Here is a 23,826-nt window from a genome sequence, read left to right as displayed (position 1 = left end):
CCACTAGGCTATAGATTCAATACGGGTACTTAACTTGGGGTACTGACCTAAGAGGTCGTTGGGCCAAAGAAGAAGAAGGCTTATCTGGACCCGGTATAGTTCCATCGTCAGCGCTCTCAAGCATATTAATTTGAACATAGCACGCCTTCTAGGTCCACGTGGACGGTCCAAAAATATTTTACGGGCTGGGTCGTCTGGTGCCATTCTCATGGCATGACCAGCTCAGAACTCCGGAGCTTGACAAGTCCTTCTTTTTATTCTAACAGAACTGCCTGGTGCCTGACGAGTCTTATTTCCTTCACAATAGTGTGATCACTTTAAAGATTCACGTCATATCTTATGGAGCTTGCCAGCGTTCATCTAATGCTCACTTGTTGTTCCCTCACATACGCTACCTTAAATTCTGACCATTTTCTTCTCAAAGAAGGCAAAGATGGTCGCAAGATAGGCGGCGTTTTAAACGGCTTCAAAAGAGCAGTCGTTGGTACATCACCTATGCGTACATCAGTATTTTTTAACATGACCACTGATAGTCCCTCCACCGTTGTAGGCTCGTCAATCTGCAACACGAGGCATTGTGAACCTAGTTTGATCATTTTATAAGACTAAGTTACATAGGAGACTCTCAAACCGATAATGTCTATGTCATCGGCATAAGATAGAATCTGGATTAACTGGTAGAGAGGATGTTCGCCGAAGATTCCACCTCCAAATTTCGGATGCTCTTATATAGCACCAGGAAAAAGAGAAGACAGACTTCCTTGGGCTAGCCTTGGCCTAGGTCATGTCAATCTCCCTAGGTCTTGGAGGTATTTTTGAGTTTCTGTTTCAATCTCTTCTAACGGATAGTTTCCGAAGAGATACTTCAACGAATGGGACATGTTGATCTTTTAATATCAGGGACGGATTCTTTCATATGCTTGCGCTCCCTTTAAAAAGAAAACTACCATTAAATTTACATTTATTTATCAAAGTTTTATTTCGAATACAACAATCATTACTACCCTGCGCTCTGGTCGGAGCTCATCTTTCGATGTGCTGTCGCGTTTTAAATCGTGCCTTTTTTCCGTTCCTACGTGTGCATTTCAAAGAACAGATCTATTAAAACAAAATGTTCATCGTTTGCTCCACGAACTGAGGCTGATGGAATGTGTTGTCGCTTTTGTTGCTACTAAACTTAAAGCAAGTTAAAGTTAAATTGGACGGCAGAAAGAATACATATGTATATAAAATTGAGATTAGTTAGCTCTTCAATGATGTCCTACCCTTTACACGGTTCACCTAAATTCTGTGTTGAAAGAAAGGGCAAGCTTTGTACCCAACGAAAATACTTTCTCGATTTACGCTTACAAACTAAGAACCGGTGTGTCTTTTTTTTATACAACAAAGAATGTAGTTTAAAAAAAATAGAATGTAAAACCATCAAAAAATGCCTAAACTCTACAAATACATTTAGATACACAGATCTACGGACGGACGGATGTACCGATAGCTACGCTTATAAGCATTCGTACGATTGTGTACGGTTTACGATACGAGTTGCACGTATAGTTACGATTTCAGTTACATGGTTAGACGATGTATAATTTGCTTTTTCGTACGTTTTTTGTATTACATCGAGGCACTTGCTCCTTTTGGGGAGTGTGATTTAGCTATGCTTCGTGATTTCTGCGAAAAGGACAGTTAATATAAGGCCACGGCGTGTTCGATGATGCTTGTGAAGTATTCCAATTGGTCGGGCACTTGTTGAGAAAAGGGGGATGAGATTACTACAAAAATTCAGTATAGTTGTGCAAAAAACCGTACGGTACTTTCAGCTATGTGCACAATAGTACAGACATACAAGTCGATATGATTTTGTGGAATCTTTTCTGTTTTCGCAAGAGGTAGAACACCGATCAGATATGGATGGATAGTGTACGCGAGTGGCGGTTCCACTTAGATATAACCACCGCTGTGCAGACTTCGGCTAGTATGGTGCGATGGATGGTAGCCCGGTTCGTGCATTTGCATCTGCATGACCAAATTCTTTGCCTCGCGACGCATTTCGTACGATTTGCGCGATTCCTTGTACAGGAGCAGAGCGGCCAAAGCGAGAATCATAAACGAAACGACGGCCAGCTCGTACGACCACGAAAGCACGTTGAACTTTGGGTACATGAGCCAATCGCGCCGATATGCATTTCCTCCAAAGATGGCCACTGCTAAGAACATGAAGAAAGCTAAAAAGAGGGAGAGAGAGAACGAACACGGAAGCTCATTACCTACTTGCACGATCAAAGCAGGACTTGGGTTGGGAGGAAGAAACTCACATGAGGATGCTATCCCGGCGAACGAAATGCTGCTTAGCAACCATTCGTAGCGCAGCACAAACTTCAGTGGCCACCTGACGATCTCGCATGCCATGATAATCAGCGACCCGAACGTGAACAGAAAGGAAATGGTGACGAATCCTTGCACCACCATTAACCATCCCGGCAGCAGGTACTCCCTGATGACGTAGTACTCCTGCGCAAACAAAGCAGCGTAATGAAGTCATTAATAAGCTGGCGGGATGCAACCACGGGGCACTCTGGCCGTGGTATCTTACCTCGCTGAAAATATGATGACAACCGTTGAACTGCTTGGGGAATTGGTAGTACGGGTAGGTAAAGTCACGGAAGCAGTACTCCCACAGGCCCATGTTTTTGAAGCTGCTGAACGACTCCGGGTACGATACGATCCAGTACGGTGAGCAGAAGCTCATTAGCAGAAATACGGCCGCGACGTACGACAACACTGCACCCAGCACCAGTGCATCTGTAGATGAGGCACATGAAACAAATTTAATCGCATTCCCTACACGTTGGCACCGTTGGTATATTCATTTGTTTACAGTAGCCATTGGAAACTGCATAGCACAATAATGATGGGCGACCAACCCTCGCCGAATTCCTTTGGGTTGGGGGTTGATGCTGCAATCCAAAACACAACATACTTACTGGATGCTTTCGGGTACTCGTTCTTTTCCACCGTCGAAGACATCGCGGCAGAAGGCACACCAGCAATGTGGAACGAACAGGAATGTGTGTTGCAACAAAAAAGCGGACCAAATTAAAGAAATTAGGCACTGGGTAATAGAAAACTACCGACGACGCACAGTCAACACAACTAAGCAGTGTGAATGGATGAACCCAATAGTGAGAAGCTCCTCCCTTTTCTGGGTGAGCAATTTTTCTCACCGCTTTTTATTTGCTCACCCGCTGTCAATATGAAATGTCAAAACAGAACGATTACAGTGCTGCCAACATGACGGGCAAACGCAATTTTAAGTTCAATTCGTATTAATCGTTGGCAAACAGGCGTGGTCGTTGAATTATTCATGATTTGTTGGTTAATAATGTTTAAATAACTTTTACAACAGATTATTTTTTGTATCAATGTAAAATAAGAATTGAGAAAAGAAAGAGGTGTATAAAACAAATAGTTTTCGGATTGAAGCTTGGTATGAAAATGAAAACAAACGGTACGCTATCAAACGTTCATATAAATCTAATTATTCCGTCTTGATTTTCTTTATTCTTAGTAAATTTGATTGTTGCTTAAAAATTCTCCTGCCTGCCCTGAACACATTACATACATATTTCTGTTTTTGTTATTTTCGCCGCACGAGCATGATGATGATTGTATATAAAAACATGCATCGTCAAGCATTGTATATGAGACTCACAGTTCTGATAAGGCCCAACTATTAACACCGCTTCATGTAATGATGATTTTCGTTGTAACAGTTAAAATTTGATAATCGTTAATTGCAAATGGACTGTAGTGTGAAATATTGAAATAATCGAAAACCGATGCGTAAAAATGCAGCACGTGGTGCATATCTTAAAAGCAATTTGTGTGGCTGCATTGCTTACCGGTTGATATGGTGGTTTTTAAATAGTAAAATTTATCAAATGCATTTCATTGTTTCGTACAAAAAACATCCTTTTTGTTCGTTTAATTAACTTTTATCGATTTAAAAGAAAAAAACATTCCCTCTATTGGCGTGTCCTGTGTGATTCGAGCGTAAAAGTAGAAATAGCTTTTTAAAACAGAATCTTGTCGATAATACTACTAAAAGTTGGACGGATATGTGTTTAGTGAAACGTAAAATTAAGACACTAAACTAAGAAAAAATAGCTTTTTTTCTCTCTTAAAAAAATGTAGAAGACACTTGTACAGCACAGCGGCTTGGACGGAACGCTGATTGAGATTGCCCTAGACAAACAAACGCTAATCTTCCCTAAACTAGTTACACTTGCTCAGTAACGCTAACATAAAACCCCCGGGAAAATGCAAACTCTTCCTCGCCCGAGGAACATCCAGCTAAAGTCAAAACGACGAACCGTTCCCCCTTTGTTAACTGTTGTACTTTGCGCGATGATGAATTCGATTGATCGATGGGATGTTGGAATGTGATTCGTTTTGGAGGCGCACTGCTGCTATGCTAAGCTGAAAAGAAGTTTGTGCCGTAAAATAGACTTTACAGCGGTGCCTTTTTCGGTGACATTATGCTTTCGATTCACTGTCCATCTGGAACTGGGTTTGTGATTCCTTCAGCTGTCGCCGTTTTCGTGCCTGCACGTGCGCCTCGGTAAAGAACAGTGAGGATGACACGGCACACGCAACGACACCGATGCAGGCCAGTATGAACGACCAGCCGAACCAATTGTTCGCATGCTCCGGCATCCATTTGTCCTTGTTGCCGAAGCAGGCGAACACGATCACACCGATGCTGCCGCTGATAGATGCCGCCAGCGTAATGTAACTGATTGCCTTCAAAAAGAGTGAGAGAGAAGGAGAAGAATTTCGTTTAATAAGCACATAAAAAGCACATAAAGTACAATTGATGAGCATACCTTGATGAGTTTGACAAAGAACTTTTGATCTGGACCGGCACACAGGAAGTACAGAAGCACCAGCACCATCGCCAGTATTATGCCTATGGCACAGAGCGTGTAGAAGAACTGTGTGGCAATCATGAAAGCTGAAAAAGAGAGAAAGGAGGAAAAAACAATTTACTTTACTAAGTGAAGTTCAAAAAGACTGGCAGACACGCAAAGCTAGCATCCTACACCTACAAGCATTGGGAAAATTTCAAACAAACAATTCAAATTTGAATCAAATAAAGATGTCAAAGCGATATTAATAGTTGGATGGAAAAATATGCTTTTAGCGCTATAGATGACCGTTGCGTGATTCTCCAGCAAACCGATCTCCGGTGGCTTACACAGTTAACGCCTCGATTCATTTCATTCTACGCTGTCCCCTCGTTTCTGACCAGAATAGAATACAGCACAACCTTCACGCAAATCGTGTGGTTAAGCATTATACGATGGGGTTTTCTAAACACAACCAGTTCAAACAGTTGATGGCGATAGTTCTTGGCACCGTGACACGCTTCCAAGCTGCGTGACCGGAGTTGTTCAATTTCACATACGAACGCCTTTGCCTACTGTGATGAAGAATACACACTTGTGGCTAGCAGTGTGACTGGGGCAGCGCAATAAAAATGTTCTAACACAGGGGTCTACAAGCTTTTTGGATCAACATGTTGCTTGACAGCTCCCGCAACTAGGTATTTTCCATTGTCGAGTAAGGATTTGTTGAAAAGTGTTGAAAAGTATTTTTTAAAAATAATAAAAAAAAAAGGAAAAGTTGAAACATAGTGTTACAATATTGACCAGAGAAACCCTGTAATTTTGAAAATCCTTATGGGGACACCAATTGTTTCACAAACAATTCAGAAAACTGGTATGTTTTTTGTTAGAATTTTAAGTTTACGTTGCCTTTAACGCTTATTTGAGAATAAAGGCAACTCAAGAAGTACTCAAGACTCAACAAAGGCTTCACCAGGGGAACTTCGAAGCCCGCAGTCTAGAGACGACCCCTGCACTCACATTCGATAGAATCACACACGCCTGTACCTGTTATGACTCATCTGGGTACCCATCGGTGACAACATTCTGCCCGCCTAACCACGCGGAACAACTACTATTAATTAGTTCAATTAAAGCTTCCACATCGAACCGTCTACCAAGGGGGTCGATTGTTTGCCTCGGTTTGTGACCGTTTGCGAGCAGCTTTTACTTACGTGGGATGAGAAATCCGCGGATCTCGTCGTATCCGGTCGTGAACGGGTCGTACACCCAGCGGCAACCAACGAAAAAGCGGCGCTGATAGTCATCGTTCACGTCTGGCAGCGACCGGAAACAGTGTGTCCACAGGCCGAGCCGATCGAGCTTGGCACCGGTGATGCGATAGTCGCTCACCAGCCAGCTCGGTGTGGCAAACGCGACCAGTATCGTCACCAGTGCGATCACGAACACTCCAACGCCACAATTGCCCGACAGCGACCGACGCTTCATGGTGGCTAAATCACTGTAATGAGTGGAGAATTGGAAGAGTATTGAATGCATTGCGAGTGTGTTTTGTAAGTTGCATATAAAAGCAGATGCAAGCAGGTGGACTTATTTTGTTCAATGAAGCCAAGCAGTTGAGCATGTTTTTTAATGAACGAATGTGACCCTACCCTATTTCCCAGACGTACCCCGAAGGAAACCCCCTTTAACGCGCTACTGCATGCACTTCGAGTGCTTCAATTTCCCTGTTCGTGCAAAAATGTGTCTGCTCTTTCTTCGGGGAGGGGAGGTCGAACCAAACTACCGAACCGTTACCGTATGGGAAGCAACCTGTTGCCTTGATCGAGACACGCTAAATAGAACTTCAAAACAAGAGGGCAAACGGCAACGCAAGTGAAAGTTTTCTACAGTTGCTCATTTGTTCTTGTGGAAAGTCAGTCAAGCGATGATAACGTTTCGACCTCTACCTGGAGGAGCTTGAAAGCAAAGAAGACGGAAACACCAAACCGACGGTGGGCCAGAAAAGTGTTTGCCAACAGCGGATTCAATTAAAGCGGAAGAGGGTATTCAATTAAAGGCAAAAAGTATGCGCGAGTCAGTATCAGAAATCGGACTCGGGAACAGAGGGAACCACGAAGAAGATCGCGCCGGGTCGCAAAATGATTGAGGCAGCCACGCATGGACGAAACGCGGCCCTCTTTCTGTGTGGTTTTGGGTATGATGTTAGGGGATGGATGAATGCGTTTTTGGACGAAGCATTGAGTTTGAGGGAAAAAGCTATGCGAATTATTGGCATGTTTAAGCGACGAAACTATGGACAGATATGAATGTTGCTTTCTGCTGATTACATGCCAAGGATAACAATATTCACGATGTACGGGGTTAGCGCAAGTTTAAAAACCTTGAAGTACTGCTTTATCGTAAATCCCAAGTTCCTCAGAGCTCGTAGTGTGCTCTGAGCCCGTTTCAAAGTTGGCGGACATCATAATTAAAGAAATAGAGAAGACCGGGTAGCAAAGCAGAGGCAACAATGTAATCTAGAATAGGTGAGGCAAAGGGGCGGCTATCTTCGAGAAACGTAAGACCAAACAACCGACATCTGTTCTCCTTATAGAGCAGAGCAGAGGCACGATCGTCTAGGAATTTTCTGGTTGGCAAAGACCTAGTAAAGGATAGCTGCACTTCAATAAGGATCTTGGAATGGGATTGAGACCAAGTTAACTAGTAGGCGGTCCGATGGTAGAGGTCTTCATACGACAAGTTCAAATCCCATCCGGACCATTCTCCCGTAGTGCGGACTTGACTATCCAACTACGTGGTATCATTAAGTCTCGTAAGCAGGAAATGACAGGCATGACCTAAGAGGTCGTTAGAAGAGAGAGCGAGAGCAGTAGCTTCAGCAACGTCCTGAGTAACTTCAGTAATGTCAATGATGTCCTGATATCAAGCCAAGTTCCCGATGAGAAAGACTCGGAGCGCTTGAATCTTGTCGATGTTTTGAGGATTTTTTTCAACCTTTATCAAAAATGTCTACGGTACAATGACGGTAAATTTGTCGAAAATTAAGAGAAACCATATCAATTTTATTCCAATGCCCACTGCCAACCTGTGATCATGTGTCCAACGGTCGAAGAAGTGCATTCCCGTAGTTCTTGAAGATCGTGTGTAACGGCCAAAAAAATCAATCTTGTTGGCAATGCACGGGCAAATTAAATGTATTTGATCCATTCCAAATGTTTGTTCCGAGTATTAAATAATCTCAACAAAAAAATCCCCCAATTGAGCTGCAAGTACAATAAATTAACCTAATCCACGACAATCGAAAAGTTTGTACTTTAGCCGGAAGTTTTCCTTCCCCGCAGGAAGAACAGGTTGCGGCATACAGGTTGCGGCCAATTCTACTTCTTCTTCGAACCCACTCCGAGAACCTTGATTAGCGGTAGCGAAAATGCCTCCCGTCACGAACATGTTATGAATTCTAGTTTCTACAAGCACCTCCACTCAAATGGCTAAATGGCGAGAGTATGAGTTTCATGCCCGGCAGTGCCTGGAGTGTCGCACAATAAATAAGCACACATTACATTACATTACTGACGCCCTGAGCCCCTGTAACGTTTCGGCCAAGAAAATTAGCTCGCGCGAGTGCGGCATCATTACGCTAAAAGTAGTTACTTGGAAGCATTTAAATGGCAGGAGCGGTAGTGCAGGCGTTTAACAGCGACAACTAAAGGCATTGGCAAGTAGTGTGTGAAAGCAGATGGGGATAGTTAAACGGGAGGAAATGGTCGGCTGTGCATCATAGTGCCATGCATTGTTGTTTCTACTGGACGAAAACTGTGTACAGGAATGCAGCTGCAGCCCAAGACTGTGTGTCATACGGGGTTACTCACAATGGATGGGTATTGAATGCAAGTCGCTCTTGTGTCGGTTGTTTTACACCTTTTCCACCAGCAAACCGGCAGTTTGACTCGCTGCTGTTAAGCTCTTGTGTCACTGTGTGTAAGCGCGCGCGATCTTTATATCCTTGAACACCGCTTCTGTCGCTTACATTGGGCGGCACCTGGCGAGGAATGGAGGAAGGAAATCACAGACGATGAAGCATCCCACGGCCACGCCAGTTGTCCTTGTGAGGAATCGCTCAAAATCTGGCGGCTATTGTCTTCTAATCACGATGCAATTAACGTGACAATGCATATGGTTTACACGTATGTGCGCGATCGTGTGACCCACTCACCATCGAGGATCATAAAGACAAGCGTCCGCCGTATGTGATCCACCCGTGACGCAACGTCGTACATGCGGGGCGATAGTGGAGAGTGACAATAGAGCTCGGAACCGCCAACCACAAATGACGGTGATTCCGTGGTTCCACGGGGGAGGCAGAGTTGTAGACTATTGTTTAATGCCAAGGGGTCTAGGAACTTATCACGGTACGGTGTCCGCACAGACACCGATTTTGTGGTTGCGGACAGATACAAATCATTTTCTCGCGTAGAGCTTAGCATCACGAATGGAGAGGGGTTTGATCAAGAACTTGGACCAAGATCAAACCCTATCCCATCAAAGGAAACAGGACCGGAGATCGTATCTCATCCAGCCAGCGTCCCCATACGCAGGACTCACTATCGAGCTACGAGTGAAATTAAGTCGATGGAATCCTGAAATGGCGGACCGAAATTGTACCAGGTCATCTCCAATCATCAGACTCCTCATTCTCCAGAAATGAGAAGGATCTGACTACGACCAGAGACCAGGATATGCCTCCATTTTGGGAACTGCTCTGCTCAAGGATAGATCCCACAGAACGAACAAATCTTCAATCGTAGTGTCTCGACTGTATTAGCCGTAGAAAAATGTTATCTGTGTTTAAGAAATGAGGGTAAAAAAGAAGAACCTGTCTATTTCCTAAGATCTCTAGGAGATAATTTAGCTGGGACCTAGTTTTATGACCTCCTTGCTTGAGTGCATCACCATACTGCAAGCCTCGGACATGTTTCGCCCATTTCTTCCACCACATACTCTCGAATTAAATGGTCAAGAAGAAAATCCATCCTTTATTTATTCCCGTTTTTTCTTCCTACTTCACACAGTTTTCTTCGAGCCCACGGACATGCGGATTGCGGCCAGACCGTTCGTGAACAGCAGCAGCAACGCGCAAAAGACGACACTCGCCAAACGTGCCATCAAATTCATCTCGCCCAACATTCACGAGCTGGCCCAAATTGCCCAGGCCCTCGAATATCCCGGCCCGATACCGACCAAATCCATGAGCGAGTACGCCACGGTAACCGAGCTGCTGGACGACGTGAAACCGCTGGGAATGTTTGTGAACCGGACCATCGATCACGTGCTCGTTACGCTTGGCCATTACGGTGTGGCCGTGTTTCGTCGTACCGCCCCCACGGTTCCCTTCTTCACCGCCGAAACCCACCAATACAGCCGGGTCCCGGTGGATGCCATCCCGCAAGGTCGATTCTATCCCGGCCGAAAGCTGGACCGAATCGTGAACGTTTCCGGGGCGGGAGATAGCTTCACGAGTGGCTTCATCGTCGCTGCACTAGCCGGTTGTCCGGAACCGGTGTGCGTGAATGTGGCACTCGAAGCGGCTGGCTGTGCTCTGCAGGCACGTGGTGCTGTTGCGGATCAATACTTCCTGCGGGAGGCTCCCTGCTGGGTGAATGAGGAGGGTGCCCCATTTCGGTCGCTCTAGACCATTTTCGGAGCGGTTTTTTTTTTTGCTGCTTTCGGAAAACAGGGACAACGCTTTCTTTTACCACCCAAACCAACGCATGCCGACGAAAAGCCCATGGAAAAATGGGCGGTTTAATAGTGTAAGAAATCAAGTTGCCAGTTGCTACTTGTGTTGCTTAGTAGCAGCAACATTAGTTTTTGTGGGGGATCGCTATTAGTGTTATTAACCAGCACGGTGCAAACCATTTTCCCCTTCTATTCTGGATAGCGCTCGGTTACATGTTTACACGCCAGAAGGTTCTAGTGAGCTGTATTGTGTTTTCTTCTAATGTTACGCAATGCAAGAAAAACACAGTAAGGGAAGGAATCACAACACAGCCGGGAGATATTTTCACACACCGTACTGATCGCGGGATAGATTTATGATCGTAGCAGCCAGATAAAGCAGACAGACAAGTACAATTTTAAAACGCTGTCCTACACCTAAGTTACCAGACGTGCATATTTTACACACAGAAAAAGGGAAAAGCTATATATATTAATCTACTTGTACAATAAATAAAAAACCTCCCTAGACAGTGCTACCGCGTAAGGCGGTTAAACAAACCCAGCACAACACAAATGTTGTGCCCAATTAGCTTTAACTACTTCAAACGCTCTTCTCCTAACGATGGTTACTTTTAGCTTCCCTCAAAGCGGCCTATGCTTCCTTTTAAACAACAGAATGGCTTTATACCATACGCGGTCACCATGGAGATGTGACACACGTTTTTGTCACTCGCTCATTCACGAGGATGAAAACAGAGGAACCTTTAACAGTAAACCTCGCGGGAGCAAAAGCCTCCCTATTTACTTTTTGTTGTTTTTTTTTTTTTGGGCTACACAAACTCAACTTAAAGATCGATTTTTACCGAATTAGTCACGCAGAAAATTTGAAGGAGGCTTCCCGGGAAGATAGTTTTTTTCTACACACATCTTTCTGCCTCGCTAAAGAACGATGCGCGCAATTCGCGTGTATTTCGGGGATGAACGGGTGGTGTGGTGATGGTCAAACAACAACTTCTGTTTTTCCGCTCCATCACCAACCGGGGTGGCTGGCTTTGGGCAAACACCCGGTCGTTCATCACTTTCGGTTGGGGTTTTCCCACCAAAAACCAACCAACTGGGGGCCCGACGCGTTGAGCATTGTTGGCCAAAGGAGGCTCATCCGACAAAAACAGCGGTCGAAGAGTATTTGCTTGTGGCAAATAATTCGGCCCATTTGGGTCGGGAAGAAGGAAAGCACACTTGAAACTGCAACCACCGTTTTGCAGTGGCTGCGATGGCCAACTGTTGCGCTTCCGGGATGTGCTACGCACTAGGACCGGGTGGCGCTTCCCTAACGATGATTGGAAAGAACCGTCTTCCAATCGAAGCTACCTATTAAAAGTACATTTGTACAGGGTGTAATCGAGCCAGGGCAGCAGATTGTTGTGATAGCAGCCCCATTATGTTGTTGTTTATCTGGCACATTTCTGTTTTAGTTTCGGTGGTATCACATAACACCTGCCAGCGAGCCGCTAAGATTTTTAAGTGCCGCTTAACATCGTCAGCCCCTCCCTATTCCAGTGATGATCGAATGTAAGCTCTGGTGTAGCTCCGGGTCCCAAACACATACACACACACACACGCACATACAGTAGGCTTTAACCGAGACAGTTGGCAGCAAAGAAACGGAAGATGTCAATCCGTGACTCTTGTTTCATTGGGCCACCACCGCCTAGATTGTTGTTGTTCCGGGGGTGAACAATTTGCGATCGCACTTGAGATGAGCACGGAAAAGGGTAGCTTGCTAATTGGCACGAAATGAGTCACACTGGTCGAGAAAACAGCATCCTCGATTGAGTTGACCACACAACACAGAGACTTATTCTCGCAGTCGCACCGAAATACCTTCGGAATGTACGTAATCGCAGGGAACTACTGTTCAGAGCATCACAAGTGTTGGAAGGAACGCAACTAACCCACTAAAAACACGAAGCTAAAGACGCCTACTATTTACTGCACCCCGAAGCGCACAACAACACCACACAGGCTACTTCAATTCGCGGCGTGTCACCCTGCACTGTGGGGTGTTGGTTCCGAGGGCGAAACAACACCCCCCCGTTGTTGGCACGGATGGAACCCGCGATGGAAACGCACTTTTCGCACCGAAATGCAGCATAAACACGCACGCCTTCACGCACTGTTTTTTAACAAAAACACCGACGATGACCGATGATGATGCTGATGGACACTTACACTGGTGTGGTGGTGGTCTTGGCACGCCCAGATAGAAGCTCCGAATTCTGTTGCATTACTTTGCCACAATGCGCGTGAGAATGAGAAGAAGTTGCGGTCGTCGTCGTCGTAGTAGCCGTCGAATGCGTGAGTTGAAATGTACGTGCGTCGTTGTGAGATAAAACTGGCCTGGAGTAAAAACCTGTCCGCGCCCGTATTTGCTAGAAGTGTGTGCGTGTTTGTACCACACAGGAATGAAGGGGGGTTGAAAAAGGCTGCTACTTGAAAACGTGCGTACGAGCGAGGAACGCGGATTACACGGGAGGAGCGGAAGAAGTTATGTTGCAACGCGCGATCCACACAACCAACTAACGCCACAGCCGCTTTGTTTCACCTTCTTCTCGTGGTGAGAATGGACGACCGACGGTATGCATGTGTATGCATACACCTGAGCAGTGGTAAAGAAAACACACACACCAAGAAAAAAAAACGCAAACGAAAGTGGTGTGGTGAATACGGACGTTGTGAGTAACGGAAAAGTATTTGGAATGAGCAATGTTTGAAGCATTTTGGGTGTCCTTTTTTACCAACTTAATTTGCTGTATTTTTTAAAGATTAGAAATGCTTCAATTTGTGTAAAATTGCTACATGGTATTCATAATAAAGCTGTAGAAGGTTGAGAAGCGCTGCCTGGTATGATCAAATACACCACTTCACGTTAGGCAGTGGTCTATATCACTTCAAGAACGTTTATCTCTATTAGATAAAATTTAAAACGATGCCATAAAAAGCATCTCAAATAGTTACTTTTTTATTTTGCTACACAAAAGTGAAAGTAAAAATAATGGAAAATGTGGTTCTAAACGTGCGGACGATAAATCGACCCATTGCCCGTGAACTAATTGTCTTGCAGTCCTGCTCCAGCCTAATGACATGCTAATGAATGTTTAATGAGACGGTCATGTACTGTAGAAAACATATCGTTTCGCTTTTATTCCTATTTTGGACGGATTCTTTTTCTTGTCGAGAGTTTTGCACTAATCTAACTATTCGCACCACCTCCTAAATGTCGTGTGTATGTGTGTTGGTACGGATAAAACGTTTGTGGTTTGCGTGTGCGTTTGTTATGTAAAAAATTTCTTAAAACTACACTCTTCTTGTACAAGGCAATTACTGATCATTCCACTAGCGGGAATGTGGAATGTCATTGTAGCTACACCAGCCCTCTAAATGTCGGTATGTCCACCGTGATATTTGCGCTCGTCCATCGTGTACGCTGCGGCCATCTCCGTGTTGGCAATGTTGTTCAACCTCCGGTACGTGGCACGCCGAGCCTCAACGATGAACAATATGCCGGCCGGGAACAGAGCAAACGTTCCGACGACAGCCAACGCAAACGACCAGCCCATATCGTTGTGCTCCCAGTTGGGCATCCAATCGCGACTGTCACCGTAGCAACCGAACGTAGCGACCGCTATTAAACCGCACAACGCCGCCAACAGTAGCACGGTGCCGTTCGTTAGCAGCAGCATAATGTACCGATCGTTGTCCCGCGAGCAGCTCAAGAAAATGAGCGTCATGATCACGCCCATCAGGAGCAGCGTGAAGCAGAGCGTGAAGAAGAACTGCACCGCAATGAAGAACCCGGGCAGAATGTAGTCATGGATGATGTAGTACTCCTCCTCGAATATCCACATGCAGCCATTGAACGGGTAGTCATACCATCGGTGAATGTCCTGGAAGTTCTTCAGGCACAGCTCCCAAAGTCCTAAAACGAAGGCAAATTTAATTAACTCCTTATCACGCCTCTCCCAACCCACCCGAAACAACACCAACAGCACACCGTTGTGTGTCCCAATGTTTGTTTACACAGGGTTCCCTGCTTTTACGCTGCTCCTCCTCAGGCCTTCCACTCTCCGCCCGCCCATCACTACCATCATTAATGAACAAGCGACGCGATTGATGACACACCCCAACTGCATCACCATCTCGTTGGAAGGCCTGGTAAACGGTAGCGATACACGCCCGCCCTTACCTAGATTTGTAAACTTTGGGTGCTTCAGTTCGCCATCGGTTTGGAGCCAGTACGGTGAGCAGAACGCGATCAGAATAAACAAAAATGCAAACGCCGTAAATCCGACCGCAAACTTGCCCGTTCTCGTGCTTGCGCCCATTTTGACGTTTCTCCGAAGACTGAATCATTCTGCACGAATAATACTGGCAGAGCGATGGAATGCAGATGCATCGAGTGGACACCCCGCCAACGGTTGATTACGTTCCAGCGGTCTAATCTGTAAAAAAACCCTTATTGGACGTGCTTTAATTGATTAAATTGGCAATTATGATGGGTTTCTGCCTGTTCTGGGTTGCATTAATTGCGTGCTCTTATTTATGCGTAAAATATTTTCAATTTTCTGTTGTCAAACGTAGTGCTCGAATTTCTCTCGCAAGGGGACACCTTTGTGTATGAACCTTGATACTGCTGCTCGAATGCTGCCGAAGGGAGCTGTCAACACACACCAAAATCAACAAAAAACAATGCTGTGAAGCGCGTTCCTTGTAAACAAAGCGTACGTAGAAGCGCACAGATTCAATATTTTACTGTGGATTTTTAACCAATCGTTGGCGTGTGTTTTTTGTTGAAACCGCGTGAAAGATGGCACGCAGAAATGTGTGGACTACGGAAGAAACGAGGGAGCTGCTGGCCATCATCAAGGAGCTCGATTTAATGAAATTGTTCGGCGAAGAGCGTAACAGCAAACTCTATCAAATAGCGGAAAACGAGCTGAAACAGCGCGGATTTTTCGATAAGGACGCGTTCCAGATCGAACACAAATGGAAGAACCTTAAGCGCACGTATCACAAAACCAAGCGAGAAAACTATCTGACTGAGTCATGCGAGTTTTACGAAGAGCTGGACGAGCTTATGGCCATGAAACCAACTGCATCGAGCAGCAAAGCCAAAGGTAAGGGTTTATTCGTCGATGTGTTAAAGCCAAAAAAAAAATCCATCGATCTTTACACGTATAATATCGCGTTACAGATGCCAGCGGACAACCGAAACGGCCGAGAGCCGTGTTGGAAAACTTTGACCTGCTGCTAACCAAGCTCGCCAAGGTGGACCGTGAGAACAATGAAGAATTCTTCAAAAAGCAGAAAGATCTCGTCGATTACGAGTTCGATCTGTACACGCACGACGAGCGGCAGTATACGACGAAAGTGTCCCAAATGCTTAACCGCAACATGAACGATTTTTGTATCAAAGCGCACCAGATTCTGCTGCAGGAAGGAATGGTGGAACCGGTCGTCCAAAGCGATGAAGCCCTGGAAGACGTTCAGGAAGAGCAAGAGTTAGCCCCGACCGAGCAGGTCATGATGATGGAGCAACAGCAGCCGCTCGTGAAGAAGGAGATTGTCAAAGAATTTTACCAAACGTGGCGTGAGGAGGAACCATTTTGAACGAAACGAAACGAGAAAACCTGCCTCAATTCAAACATTGCAATTAGATGATAAGGAATAAGAACCTCCGGCTACCATCCCGCATTTGTTGTCTAACAAAATGTGTAATTTATTCCTTCTAAAATGGTCAATTTTTCTGCTAAAACGAGTACGTCATCGTCGTCGTTGGAAATAGGTTAGCATTAGTTTGTTCCTTCGTTGATGAAGTACACCTGATTGTATTCAATCGTCCGGTACAGCACATACTTCGACTGCAGATGTTCCTTCAGCACATCCCGCAAAGATTCGCCCTCGACGGTTGTCGTGTACTTCGTGCTGGCGGCACCGTCCGGCTGCGGATACTTTCCTCGCAACTCTAGCAGCGCTTCCTTCCACTCATCAAGATAGGGAGTTTGGTTCTTTTCGAGAATGTTGTGCAGAATGCAGCACGTCAGCAGGATCTGCGGCACAAAGTTGATGTCGATGTCAATCTTGCGCTGCAGTATCCGGAACCGTACGCGCAACTTCTCGAACGCTTCGTCCACGCAAATGCGCGCTTTGTTTAGATGCTCGTTGAATGTTTCCTCCTCCGTCGTTTGCGGTGTCACATAGCCGTGCTGCAGCCAGGGAAGCAGCGGGTACGCCGATTCCGACACGACGAACGACTTCACCGTCGTTCCATTGATGCTTTGTGTGGGCTGTTTGGAGGAAAGTAATGACATCTATGTAGTTACGGTTAGCGCAAGGAAGCTATCGACCCTACCAATTCGGCCCCATCAAAGTGTTGATACAGTCCGGAATCACCCAGTACGACACTGTCCTCGGTCGCACCGACATGGCCGCATGTAATGTGTCTAAAACTGGCGAAAAAAAAAACACAAAAAATCACTATGACAACCTCCTTCTGTTCTTTCTGCTGTTACCTACCAGTGGTTGTTATCCACAACCGCCTGCAAGATCAAAGAAGGCCATTTTCTGGCGTTGATGTAATTCTTCGAATCGGCCAGCGAAGGCGTAATCGGGACGTGCAACCGACCCATCGCACCAATTATCATCGGAATGTCGCTTCGATCCTCGAAAGCCTTGCTTATTTCACCCATTTCTTCTTGGTCGGGCAAATAGATTTCGGTATCCATGTAGTTCTTCACCATCGATTTACAGAACTGGTGAACACAGTTCTTTACCGTCGCTTTGTGCACACCAAACAGGTTCCCGATCGTAGCATAATCAGCGCCGGTCGTGAGCTTGTACAATCCGATCCCAACCTTTTTCTCCGTGCTGCAGGACTGGGCCGCCAGCAGTGGATGCGGTGCCAAATCTTGGCACAGCATGGCCACCAGCGTATCGAACATGCTGCGATCCATCCGGAAATGGTGCAGCAACTCCTGATCATTGTTTTCGTGCTGGAACAGCTCCCGGAACCACCGATCGTTCCGGCTCAGCTTCCAGATCTTGCGCGTCGGTATACTGTCCAGCAGTTCCGACTCCAGCCTGCTGCTCCATTCCTTCCGATGGGACTCGCCGTTTCGCTTCAGCTGGTAGCGTAGGCGCTGGAGAAAAATCTTGGAACGCTTCTTGCGGTTCGCATCGTACTGTTTGAACAGCTCCGCCTGCTTGGTCGCGAACGTTAGGAACAGATTCTCCACCATCTGCCGTTTATGACCTGGATCCATAGTTTTCCAAACTAAATTACCGCGTATAAACGTACGCCAAGTTGGTCGGTCGAGTTGTATTGATGAAAGGACGCGCACTTCAAGCAGGGTTCGTAACTTCTTGTTGAGGTGGGTTTTTAGGTGCAAGAAACGTCACACGTACACTCATATTCACCACGGTTCTTGTTCTGCGAAATGATACGCCCGGAGTCGATATTACCTCACCGCTAACTGGTTAATGAAGGTTCAATTGTTTTATTTTTTTTTGTAAGCTGATGGAATGGTAAAAATAATGCAATTTACAAATTATCGGAAAAAAAGATCCACTCAAGATTAATAGATGCGAGTGGTGAATATGGCTGTCAACGGTGTTTGTCAAGCCCTGCAAAACAAAAACCAAACAAACCATCGCAACACGAAGGAACGAATGGCGTCCGGACCAGCAGCACTTGTAAAGAACAGCGAGCAGTGCGCCGCGTGAAAAGACAAAAATGGCTCGTCGAAATGTGTGGAGCGGCGAGGAAACGATGGAGCTGCTCGAGATAATAAAGGAGCATAACTTTATGTACCTGTTTGCGACTGCCAGCCGTGGCCAGAAGGAGTACGATGTGTACCGGATGATCGAGGAAGAGATGCAAAAGAATGGCTTTAACGGGAAGGACGCGGGACAGATCTATCACAAGTGGAAAAATCTCAAGCGAGCGTTCTACCAATCCAAGAAGCAAAACAAAGGCCGTGCGATCTGTGAGTTTGCGGAAGAGTTAGCCGACATACTGGAGAGACCGTGTGCACTGAAGCGCCGTGAACCGGGTAGGTAACTCTAGCGGGGGACCGTTCGTTCTCTGAACGGATGGTACTACTAACGGCTTCTTCTTTCTGTTTTAGATCCTCCTGTGGAGCCAGTTGAGGGTGAACCTGGTAAGACGCTCGACTTGGTTTTCGCCCAGATTTTTTTTTTCGATTAACGCGTTATTCCCCTCTCCGATTCCCTACCGATTAGCTCCGGTCAAGAAACGCAACAACGCACAGATCAAAACGATCCGCAGTCAGATTGTTACCAAGCTCGCCAAAGCACAGAGCGATAACAGTGAGGAGTTTGCCAAAAAGTGGAACGATCTGAACGATTACGAGTTTAAGCTGTACAAGCGGAAGGAAAAGGAGCAAACGGTCATCGTGAATCGCTTGCTGGAAGATAGCAAGACGTCGCTCATGACCCGGTGCAGAGACATACTGGCTGGGCGGGCAATGCTGATCAAAGAAATCGAGGATGGTGACGATGAGGATGACGAGGAAGATGATGAGGATCATTTGAACGTAATTGAAATAGTCACGACGGACGTGGAGATTGCACCGGGCGAAGAGGCAACGGTGAAGGATTTTCAAATGCAATCCGGTTCGTCCGAGCTGATTGAGTTTATTTAAAGCGATATTCCATTCAATATATGACCTTTTTTCATACAACATTAAAGTAAGTTTGCCCGAGAAATGAATGAACGATTCCGAAAGGCGAACCATTTTTAATCATTCCACTTCAAGCACAACACAATCGGGCACACCTATACATTGCGCACCTTGGTCGAGCGTGTGTTGTCAAAGGTGAACCGTGTCGGTGTGCATAGAGGTGGAATACATTATTTACCTTTTGCACTTTGGCCGACGACGATCGCCGTTTCCCGTCGTTTCGCACTTTTTGTGGATCAATTTGAGCAGCAACGATTTTAAGCATTTTGGTACGCGTTCGTTACGTAAGCGCACTGGAACGATGGCTGCCAAGGAACCGTCCCCGATCGTGAAATCGTACCTAATTCTTTACAACGCTGCCCAAGTGCTTGGGTAAGTAAACGGGTTTCGTTGCCAGCGAACACATCATCGGCAACTTTCTCTTTTCTAATCGATTCGCATCTTACAGCTGGTGTTATATGCTATATCAGCTGATAGCTTACTACACCATCGACAAAGGCACGGAACAAACGCTCTGGGAGTGTCTCGGATTTACCGTCATTCTGTTCCAGAATGCAGCACTACTTGAAGTAATTACTACCATCGCCCCCCCTGGTTGCTGTTGTGCTTTCTGACCCCTATCAACTGTTTTCAGATTGTTCACGCTTTTACGCGTATCGTGCCCAGCAATCCCGTCATCACCACGTTCCAGGTGCTGTCCCGCGTAATGGTTGTGTGTGGCGTTGTGATGGCAACGCCCACGGGGAAAGTTTCGCCCGGCCTTCCGCTAGCCATCCTGGCCTGGTCGGTGACGGAGATCATCCGATACGCGTACTACGCACTGAATCTGATCGATGCCGTGCCGGGGCTGCTTATCTTTCTGCGCTACACCACCTTCATCGTGCTCTACCCAAGCGGAGTGACCGGTGAGCTGCTGTGCTTTTTCTGGGCCCAGTCGCACGTCGCGAAAACGAAACAGTGGAGCATCGAAATGCCCAACACGTACAACTTTACCTTCTCGTACCTGTACTTCCTGTGGGCAGTGATGCTGCTCTACATCCCACTGTTCCCTCAGCTGTACATGCACATGTTCGCCCAGCGCAAGAAGATCCTCGGATCGGGATCGTCCGGTGCCGGCAAGCAGAAGAAAAATTGACTAGAGGCATTCGGCTTTCCGGCTTAAAGACGCCCACCAGTACAAACTGGTCGGATCGACAAGCCAGCCTTGTTGGCATCGCACGACGGCTATTAAATTATGTTCCCCTTTTTCCCACTTCACCATTGGGTTAGGCTTCCATTCTATTATTTCTTTTGTTTCGCGCGGCAGGGAATTCCACCATAGACTGATAAGTTAACGATAGATTTGGTGCAAAACGAAACTGTTATTCGTTGATTACTTTAAGCTTTAGTTTTTTTTATTCTTTCATTCCATTTCCTGGTGATTGTAAGGAACCGTAAGCACGTGTGCAATTTTGGGCGTGGGTCGTTGAACGAACAATAAAAAATCGTACTAACTTAAATGTCGTCCGAATGTGCTGCTCTGCAACTTTAGTGTGCTTTAGCCGCTTTCTGTTGGCCAGCTCCACGGCCAAGCACCTTTCGCCGCTGGGCAAACATGTGTAGGTACATTTGTGGAAATAGCGGCATATAGCAGATGGCCATAATCCACATAAAGTAATAGAAGGAGAAACTAAAGTTGAACCGATTGGGTAGCTCCACACTCCACTTGCCCGTCTCGCGGATGTAGCTTTGGGCCCAGTAGCTGCACAGCAGCTCACCCAGAAATCCGCACGGGTACATCGGAATGAAAATCGTGTACCGGATCCACACGAGCGGTGATGGCACGCTCGGAAGCAACAGATGGGCCACATAATAGCTGTACCGGAAGATTTCGGTCAAGCTCCAGCAGAATACGGCTAGCGGAAGACCCGGCGATCGTTGCCCGGTCGGAGTACCTTCGATCGCAGCCGCTACGATCATGGAGCGGCCAAACACTTGCAGGAACGTCATCGACACGTTGCTTGGGACGATACCGGCCATCGCGTGCACCACCTCCAGTATGGCCAGCATTTGAAAGAAGAAGGTCGCCGGTCCGACACGGCTCCACAGCGTATCGAGCGACTGGCCGTGCACGAAGAAGTGCTGCATGAACTGCACGAAAATGTACGTCCAGCTGCGTGTGAGGGCAAAGGGCAAAATCGGACGGTAGATTAGGGTAGTGTGAGCAGCGACGGGATAATCAATGCGAAAATTTCCTATCGTGCGACGGTACGAAGATAACTCACCCGCCAAATTGGGCCGTGTTGTACAGCGCAAGGTACGCCTTCACGGCAGCCGACGGTTGGTCCTGTTTGTCCTGTGCCATTTGTGGATATTACCGGAAGGAAAGCGCTACGGCAGTCGGTTGGTCGGTGCTTTTTAGCAAACTTACTTGATCACACTACCGAGCCAGAAACCAATAGCAACGGTGCAACGCGTTTGTCTGCACAAGGGAGTGGAGTGACACGTAACCTTGATTTTCTTATCACACTGTTTACATTCAGTGAAGGAATGAATTTATCGGATGAACTGTCGTCATGAACATCAAAGCTAGCAATTCGGCCAGGCCGTTCTTTATGAATAAAAAAAAAACATCACAGTTGAGCCAGGCTTTAAGTGTTTTACGAGATTTTAGGCAATGCCGTATGCTTGCAAAGTTTTTAGAATTTTTGAATAGATAGATAATTGTGTATGAGGAAGATATACTGATTCTGTCACATTGATGGGGACATGTGCAAATTTGTACGACGTATTCTATTACTTTTCACACATTCCAACATAATTTATGTACCCCTCTACCGACGTTTTCAGCGTTTTCGGAATATTTCTGGCCGAAATTCAAATCCCACGCTAAGCGCACGTGCGTGCATCCCGTCATCATGTGTTTACTTATTTAAACAGCAAATAACTCCATTCCTCATCGGATTCTTCGTGTGAGCGCACACAGACACCTGGATTTTATTTTGTAACTGCCCATTCAGCATTTCCCATACGATGGAAAATCACCATTAGCAAGCAGGTGGAATATTTACAGCGCCACGCATCACCGTTTACTGTCCACCGGCCTGAGCTTCTGGCAGGCTGCGAATGATATCGGAGTCTCCGGCATCGGTGATCGAGAGCGTGCACACGCGGAAGTATTTACCGCAAGCCGTACCCAGCTCGATGTTGTTGCCATTGTAATGGTGCACACCGGTCTTGGCCAACATGGCGTAGTACTCAATCTCGGATTTGCTACATTGTCAAGGGAAGGTAATCGATTAGTGCGTTTATTGCTTACCTGAGAGTGAGAGTTTACCGTGGGCGCTTGACAATTTCGTAGAACCACGTTGATAGTCGAAGGACCTCGATACAGTTGTCGTTGCGGTAGTAGCAGTTCCAAGGGGCCTGAACACACAAGCACCTTCCCACAATATGATCACTCCATAGGTTTTCCAATGGGAGGCCACACACGTTTGGGCAGCTGAGTGAGTCAGCTCGGAAACATACTTCTCAGTCACTAACGACTCCATATGATTCCACAAAAACCGTAGCATCCACGAGAGGAAAACTCTACTTCTCAGTAATCGGCCGCACGGCGGCGGTCCCATCCGCGTGCTACTTACCGGAGGTGCGGCGTGTTGTTGGCAATGATGACCAGTTTGGCCTTTCCCTGGCGGAGCGTGCGCAGCGTCTGTTTGTAGCCCAGGCACGATTTGCCCGACTTCATCACCAGCGCCAGGCGGGCGTTGATGCTCTCCAAAGCTTTTTTCTACGGGAAAAATGACACGAAATGGACGGAAAAGTTGGGTTATGGACATGTGCGGATGGCGAGCACGGGAACACCGAACGAATTTCAGTGGTTTTCATTCACACATACCTGCTTCTTGGCGGTCACCATCTTGCACAATCAACAAAGATACACGGATCTAGAACTAGTAAGAACAATTCAAAGTTAGTTTCCATTTTCCAACACGTGGGGCTGAGGATCTCGCGGCTACACGTCCTACCTGATCAAATGCTACAGCGAAAAGAACTTTGACAGCAACCATTTTGGCACATCAATCTAAATTTGACGTCAACAACTCGAACAGCGGGTCACTTCCATTTTAAATGGTTGACAATTTATAAAACATTTGTTCTCTAAATTTGGTCTAGGCTTTTAAAACGGCGATGGTATAAAACTGGAACATTTGGTTTCTTATCGGTGTATCTATTCTATACAACTTATTCCACTTTCTATCTATCCGACGCCGGTACATAATTGCACTTTTCCTAAGAAACTAGAGCCAATGTATCCTTCTATCCCAACAAGCTTAATGCGTTTTGCTATGCTTGGCTTCAAATGCATTCAAAATGCATTGTATTTTACGATGAACAATTTTTTCATTAAATTTTCAAACCAAATCGCTCGAACAGTTGCCGACCCATGCAGCAAAAGA

At 46.2% G+C, this 23,826-nt stretch overlaps 10 protein-coding genes across 19 annotated transcripts in view; 4 read left to right on the top strand and 6 right to left on the bottom strand.

Annotated features, from left to right (window-relative positions):
- Nucleotides 1-11,199, top strand: part of LOC118502591 (pseudouridine-metabolizing bifunctional protein C1861.05) — a 209,565-nt gene extending 198,366 nt beyond the window's left edge. For both annotated transcript variants that reach the window (XM_036034944.1, XM_036034945.1), the window contains one exon: nt 9,977-11,199. In XM_036034944.1, coding sequence (XP_035890837.1) covers nt 9,977-10,596 — 620 coding nt within the window. In that variant the 3' untranslated portion in view covers nt 10,597-11,199. The remainder of the gene's footprint in view (nt 1-9,976) is intronic.
- Nucleotides 955-3,214, bottom strand: LOC118502601. The gene is made up of 4 exons (XM_036034965.1): nt 2,982-3,214; nt 2,591-2,799; nt 2,313-2,508; nt 955-2,222 (listed from the first exon to the last, which is right to left on the bottom strand). The coding sequence occupies exons 1-4, from the start codon at nt 3,022-3,024 to the stop codon at nt 1,939-1,941; spliced, it is 732 nt and encodes a 243-aa protein (XP_035890858.1). The 5' UTR covers nt 3,025-3,214; the 3' UTR covers nt 955-1,938.
- LOC118502596 lies at nt 3,521-13,262 on the bottom strand. Of its 9 annotated transcripts, none has more exons than XM_036034954.1 (5): nt 12,858-13,262; nt 8,777-8,946; nt 6,119-6,405; nt 4,884-5,011; nt 3,521-4,800 (listed from the first exon to the last, which is right to left on the bottom strand). In XM_036034954.1, the coding sequence occupies exons 3-5, from the start codon at nt 6,390-6,392 to the stop codon at nt 4,534-4,536; spliced, it is 669 nt and encodes a 222-aa protein (XP_035890847.1). In that variant the 5' UTR covers nt 6,393-6,405; nt 8,777-8,946; nt 12,858-13,262; the 3' UTR covers nt 3,521-4,533. The 9 variants fall into 9 exon arrangements, with proteins under 9 accessions (XP_035890847.1, XP_035890849.1, XP_035890848.1 ...); XM_036034956.1 differs by having other exon boundaries at nt 12,510-12,860; XM_036034955.1 differs by lacking the exon at nt 12,858-13,262 and adding an exon at nt 12,581-12,808.
- Nucleotides 13,263-13,800: 538 nt separating this feature from the next.
- On the bottom strand, nt 13,801-15,049 carry LOC118502605. Its single transcript, XM_036034969.1, has 2 exons — nt 14,872-15,049; nt 13,801-14,604 (listed from the first exon to the last, which is right to left on the bottom strand). The coding sequence occupies exons 1-2, from the start codon at nt 15,008-15,010 to the stop codon at nt 14,063-14,065; spliced, it is 681 nt and encodes a 226-aa protein (XP_035890862.1). The 5' UTR covers nt 15,011-15,049; the 3' UTR covers nt 13,801-14,062.
- A 306-nt stretch (nt 15,050-15,355) lies between these two features.
- LOC118502602 (zinc finger protein with KRAB and SCAN domains 2-like) lies at nt 15,356-16,391 on the top strand. The gene is made up of 2 exons (XM_036034966.1): nt 15,356-15,802; nt 15,880-16,391. The coding sequence occupies exons 1-2, from the start codon at nt 15,493-15,495 to the stop codon at nt 16,293-16,295; spliced, it is 726 nt and encodes a 241-aa protein (XP_035890859.1). The 5' UTR covers nt 15,356-15,492; the 3' UTR covers nt 16,296-16,391.
- On the bottom strand, nt 16,380-18,047 carry LOC118502595 (protein ANTAGONIST OF LIKE HETEROCHROMATIN PROTEIN 1-like). The gene is made up of 3 exons (XM_036034951.1): nt 17,202-18,047; nt 17,038-17,134; nt 16,380-16,972 (listed from the first exon to the last, which is right to left on the bottom strand). Exons 1-3 carry the CDS (start codon nt 17,945-17,947, stop codon nt 16,478-16,480), a joined length of 1,338 nt encoding a protein of 445 aa, XP_035890844.1. The 5' UTR covers nt 17,948-18,047; the 3' UTR covers nt 16,380-16,477.
- A 274-nt stretch (nt 18,048-18,321) lies between these two features.
- LOC118502600 lies at nt 18,322-19,394 on the top strand. The gene is made up of 3 exons (XM_036034963.1): nt 18,322-18,736; nt 18,812-18,844; nt 18,927-19,394. The coding sequence occupies exons 1-3, from the start codon at nt 18,418-18,420 to the stop codon at nt 19,346-19,348; spliced, it is 774 nt and encodes a 257-aa protein (XP_035890856.1). The 5' UTR covers nt 18,322-18,417; the 3' UTR covers nt 19,349-19,394.
- Nucleotides 19,395-19,505: 111 nt separating this feature from the next.
- LOC118502604 (very-long-chain (3R)-3-hydroxyacyl-CoA dehydratase hpo-8) lies at nt 19,506-20,886 on the top strand. The gene is made up of 3 exons (XM_036034968.1): nt 19,506-19,759; nt 19,836-19,956; nt 20,022-20,886. The coding sequence occupies exons 1-3, from the start codon at nt 19,689-19,691 to the stop codon at nt 20,520-20,522; spliced, it is 693 nt and encodes a 230-aa protein (XP_035890861.1). The 5' UTR covers nt 19,506-19,688; the 3' UTR covers nt 20,523-20,886.
- On the bottom strand, nt 20,749-21,982 carry LOC118502603 (very-long-chain (3R)-3-hydroxyacyl-CoA dehydratase 2-like). Its single transcript, XM_036034967.1, has 2 exons — nt 21,652-21,982; nt 20,749-21,539 (listed from the first exon to the last, which is right to left on the bottom strand). Exons 1-2 carry the CDS (start codon nt 21,729-21,731, stop codon nt 20,915-20,917), a joined length of 705 nt encoding a protein of 234 aa, XP_035890860.1. The 5' UTR covers nt 21,732-21,982; the 3' UTR covers nt 20,749-20,914.
- Nucleotides 21,983-22,325: 343 nt separating this feature from the next.
- On the bottom strand, nt 22,326-23,483 carry LOC118502606 (60S ribosomal protein L30). Its single transcript, XM_036034970.1, has 4 exons — nt 23,395-23,483; nt 23,265-23,319; nt 23,011-23,156; nt 22,326-22,639 (listed from the first exon to the last, which is right to left on the bottom strand). The coding sequence occupies exons 2-4, from the start codon at nt 23,283-23,285 to the stop codon at nt 22,456-22,458; spliced, it is 351 nt and encodes a 116-aa protein (XP_035890863.1). The 5' UTR covers nt 23,286-23,319; nt 23,395-23,483; the 3' UTR covers nt 22,326-22,455.
- Between the last annotated feature and the right edge of the window lie 343 nt (nt 23,484-23,826).

Source organism: Anopheles stephensi, chromosome 2 (assembly GCF_013141755.1).
Source record: "Anopheles stephensi strain Indian chromosome 2, UCI_ANSTEP_V1.0, whole genome shotgun sequence".
Lineage (NCBI taxonomy): Eukaryota > Metazoa > Arthropoda > Insecta > Diptera > Culicidae > Anopheles > Anopheles stephensi.
This window is presented reverse-complemented; position numbering and strand designations above follow the sequence as displayed.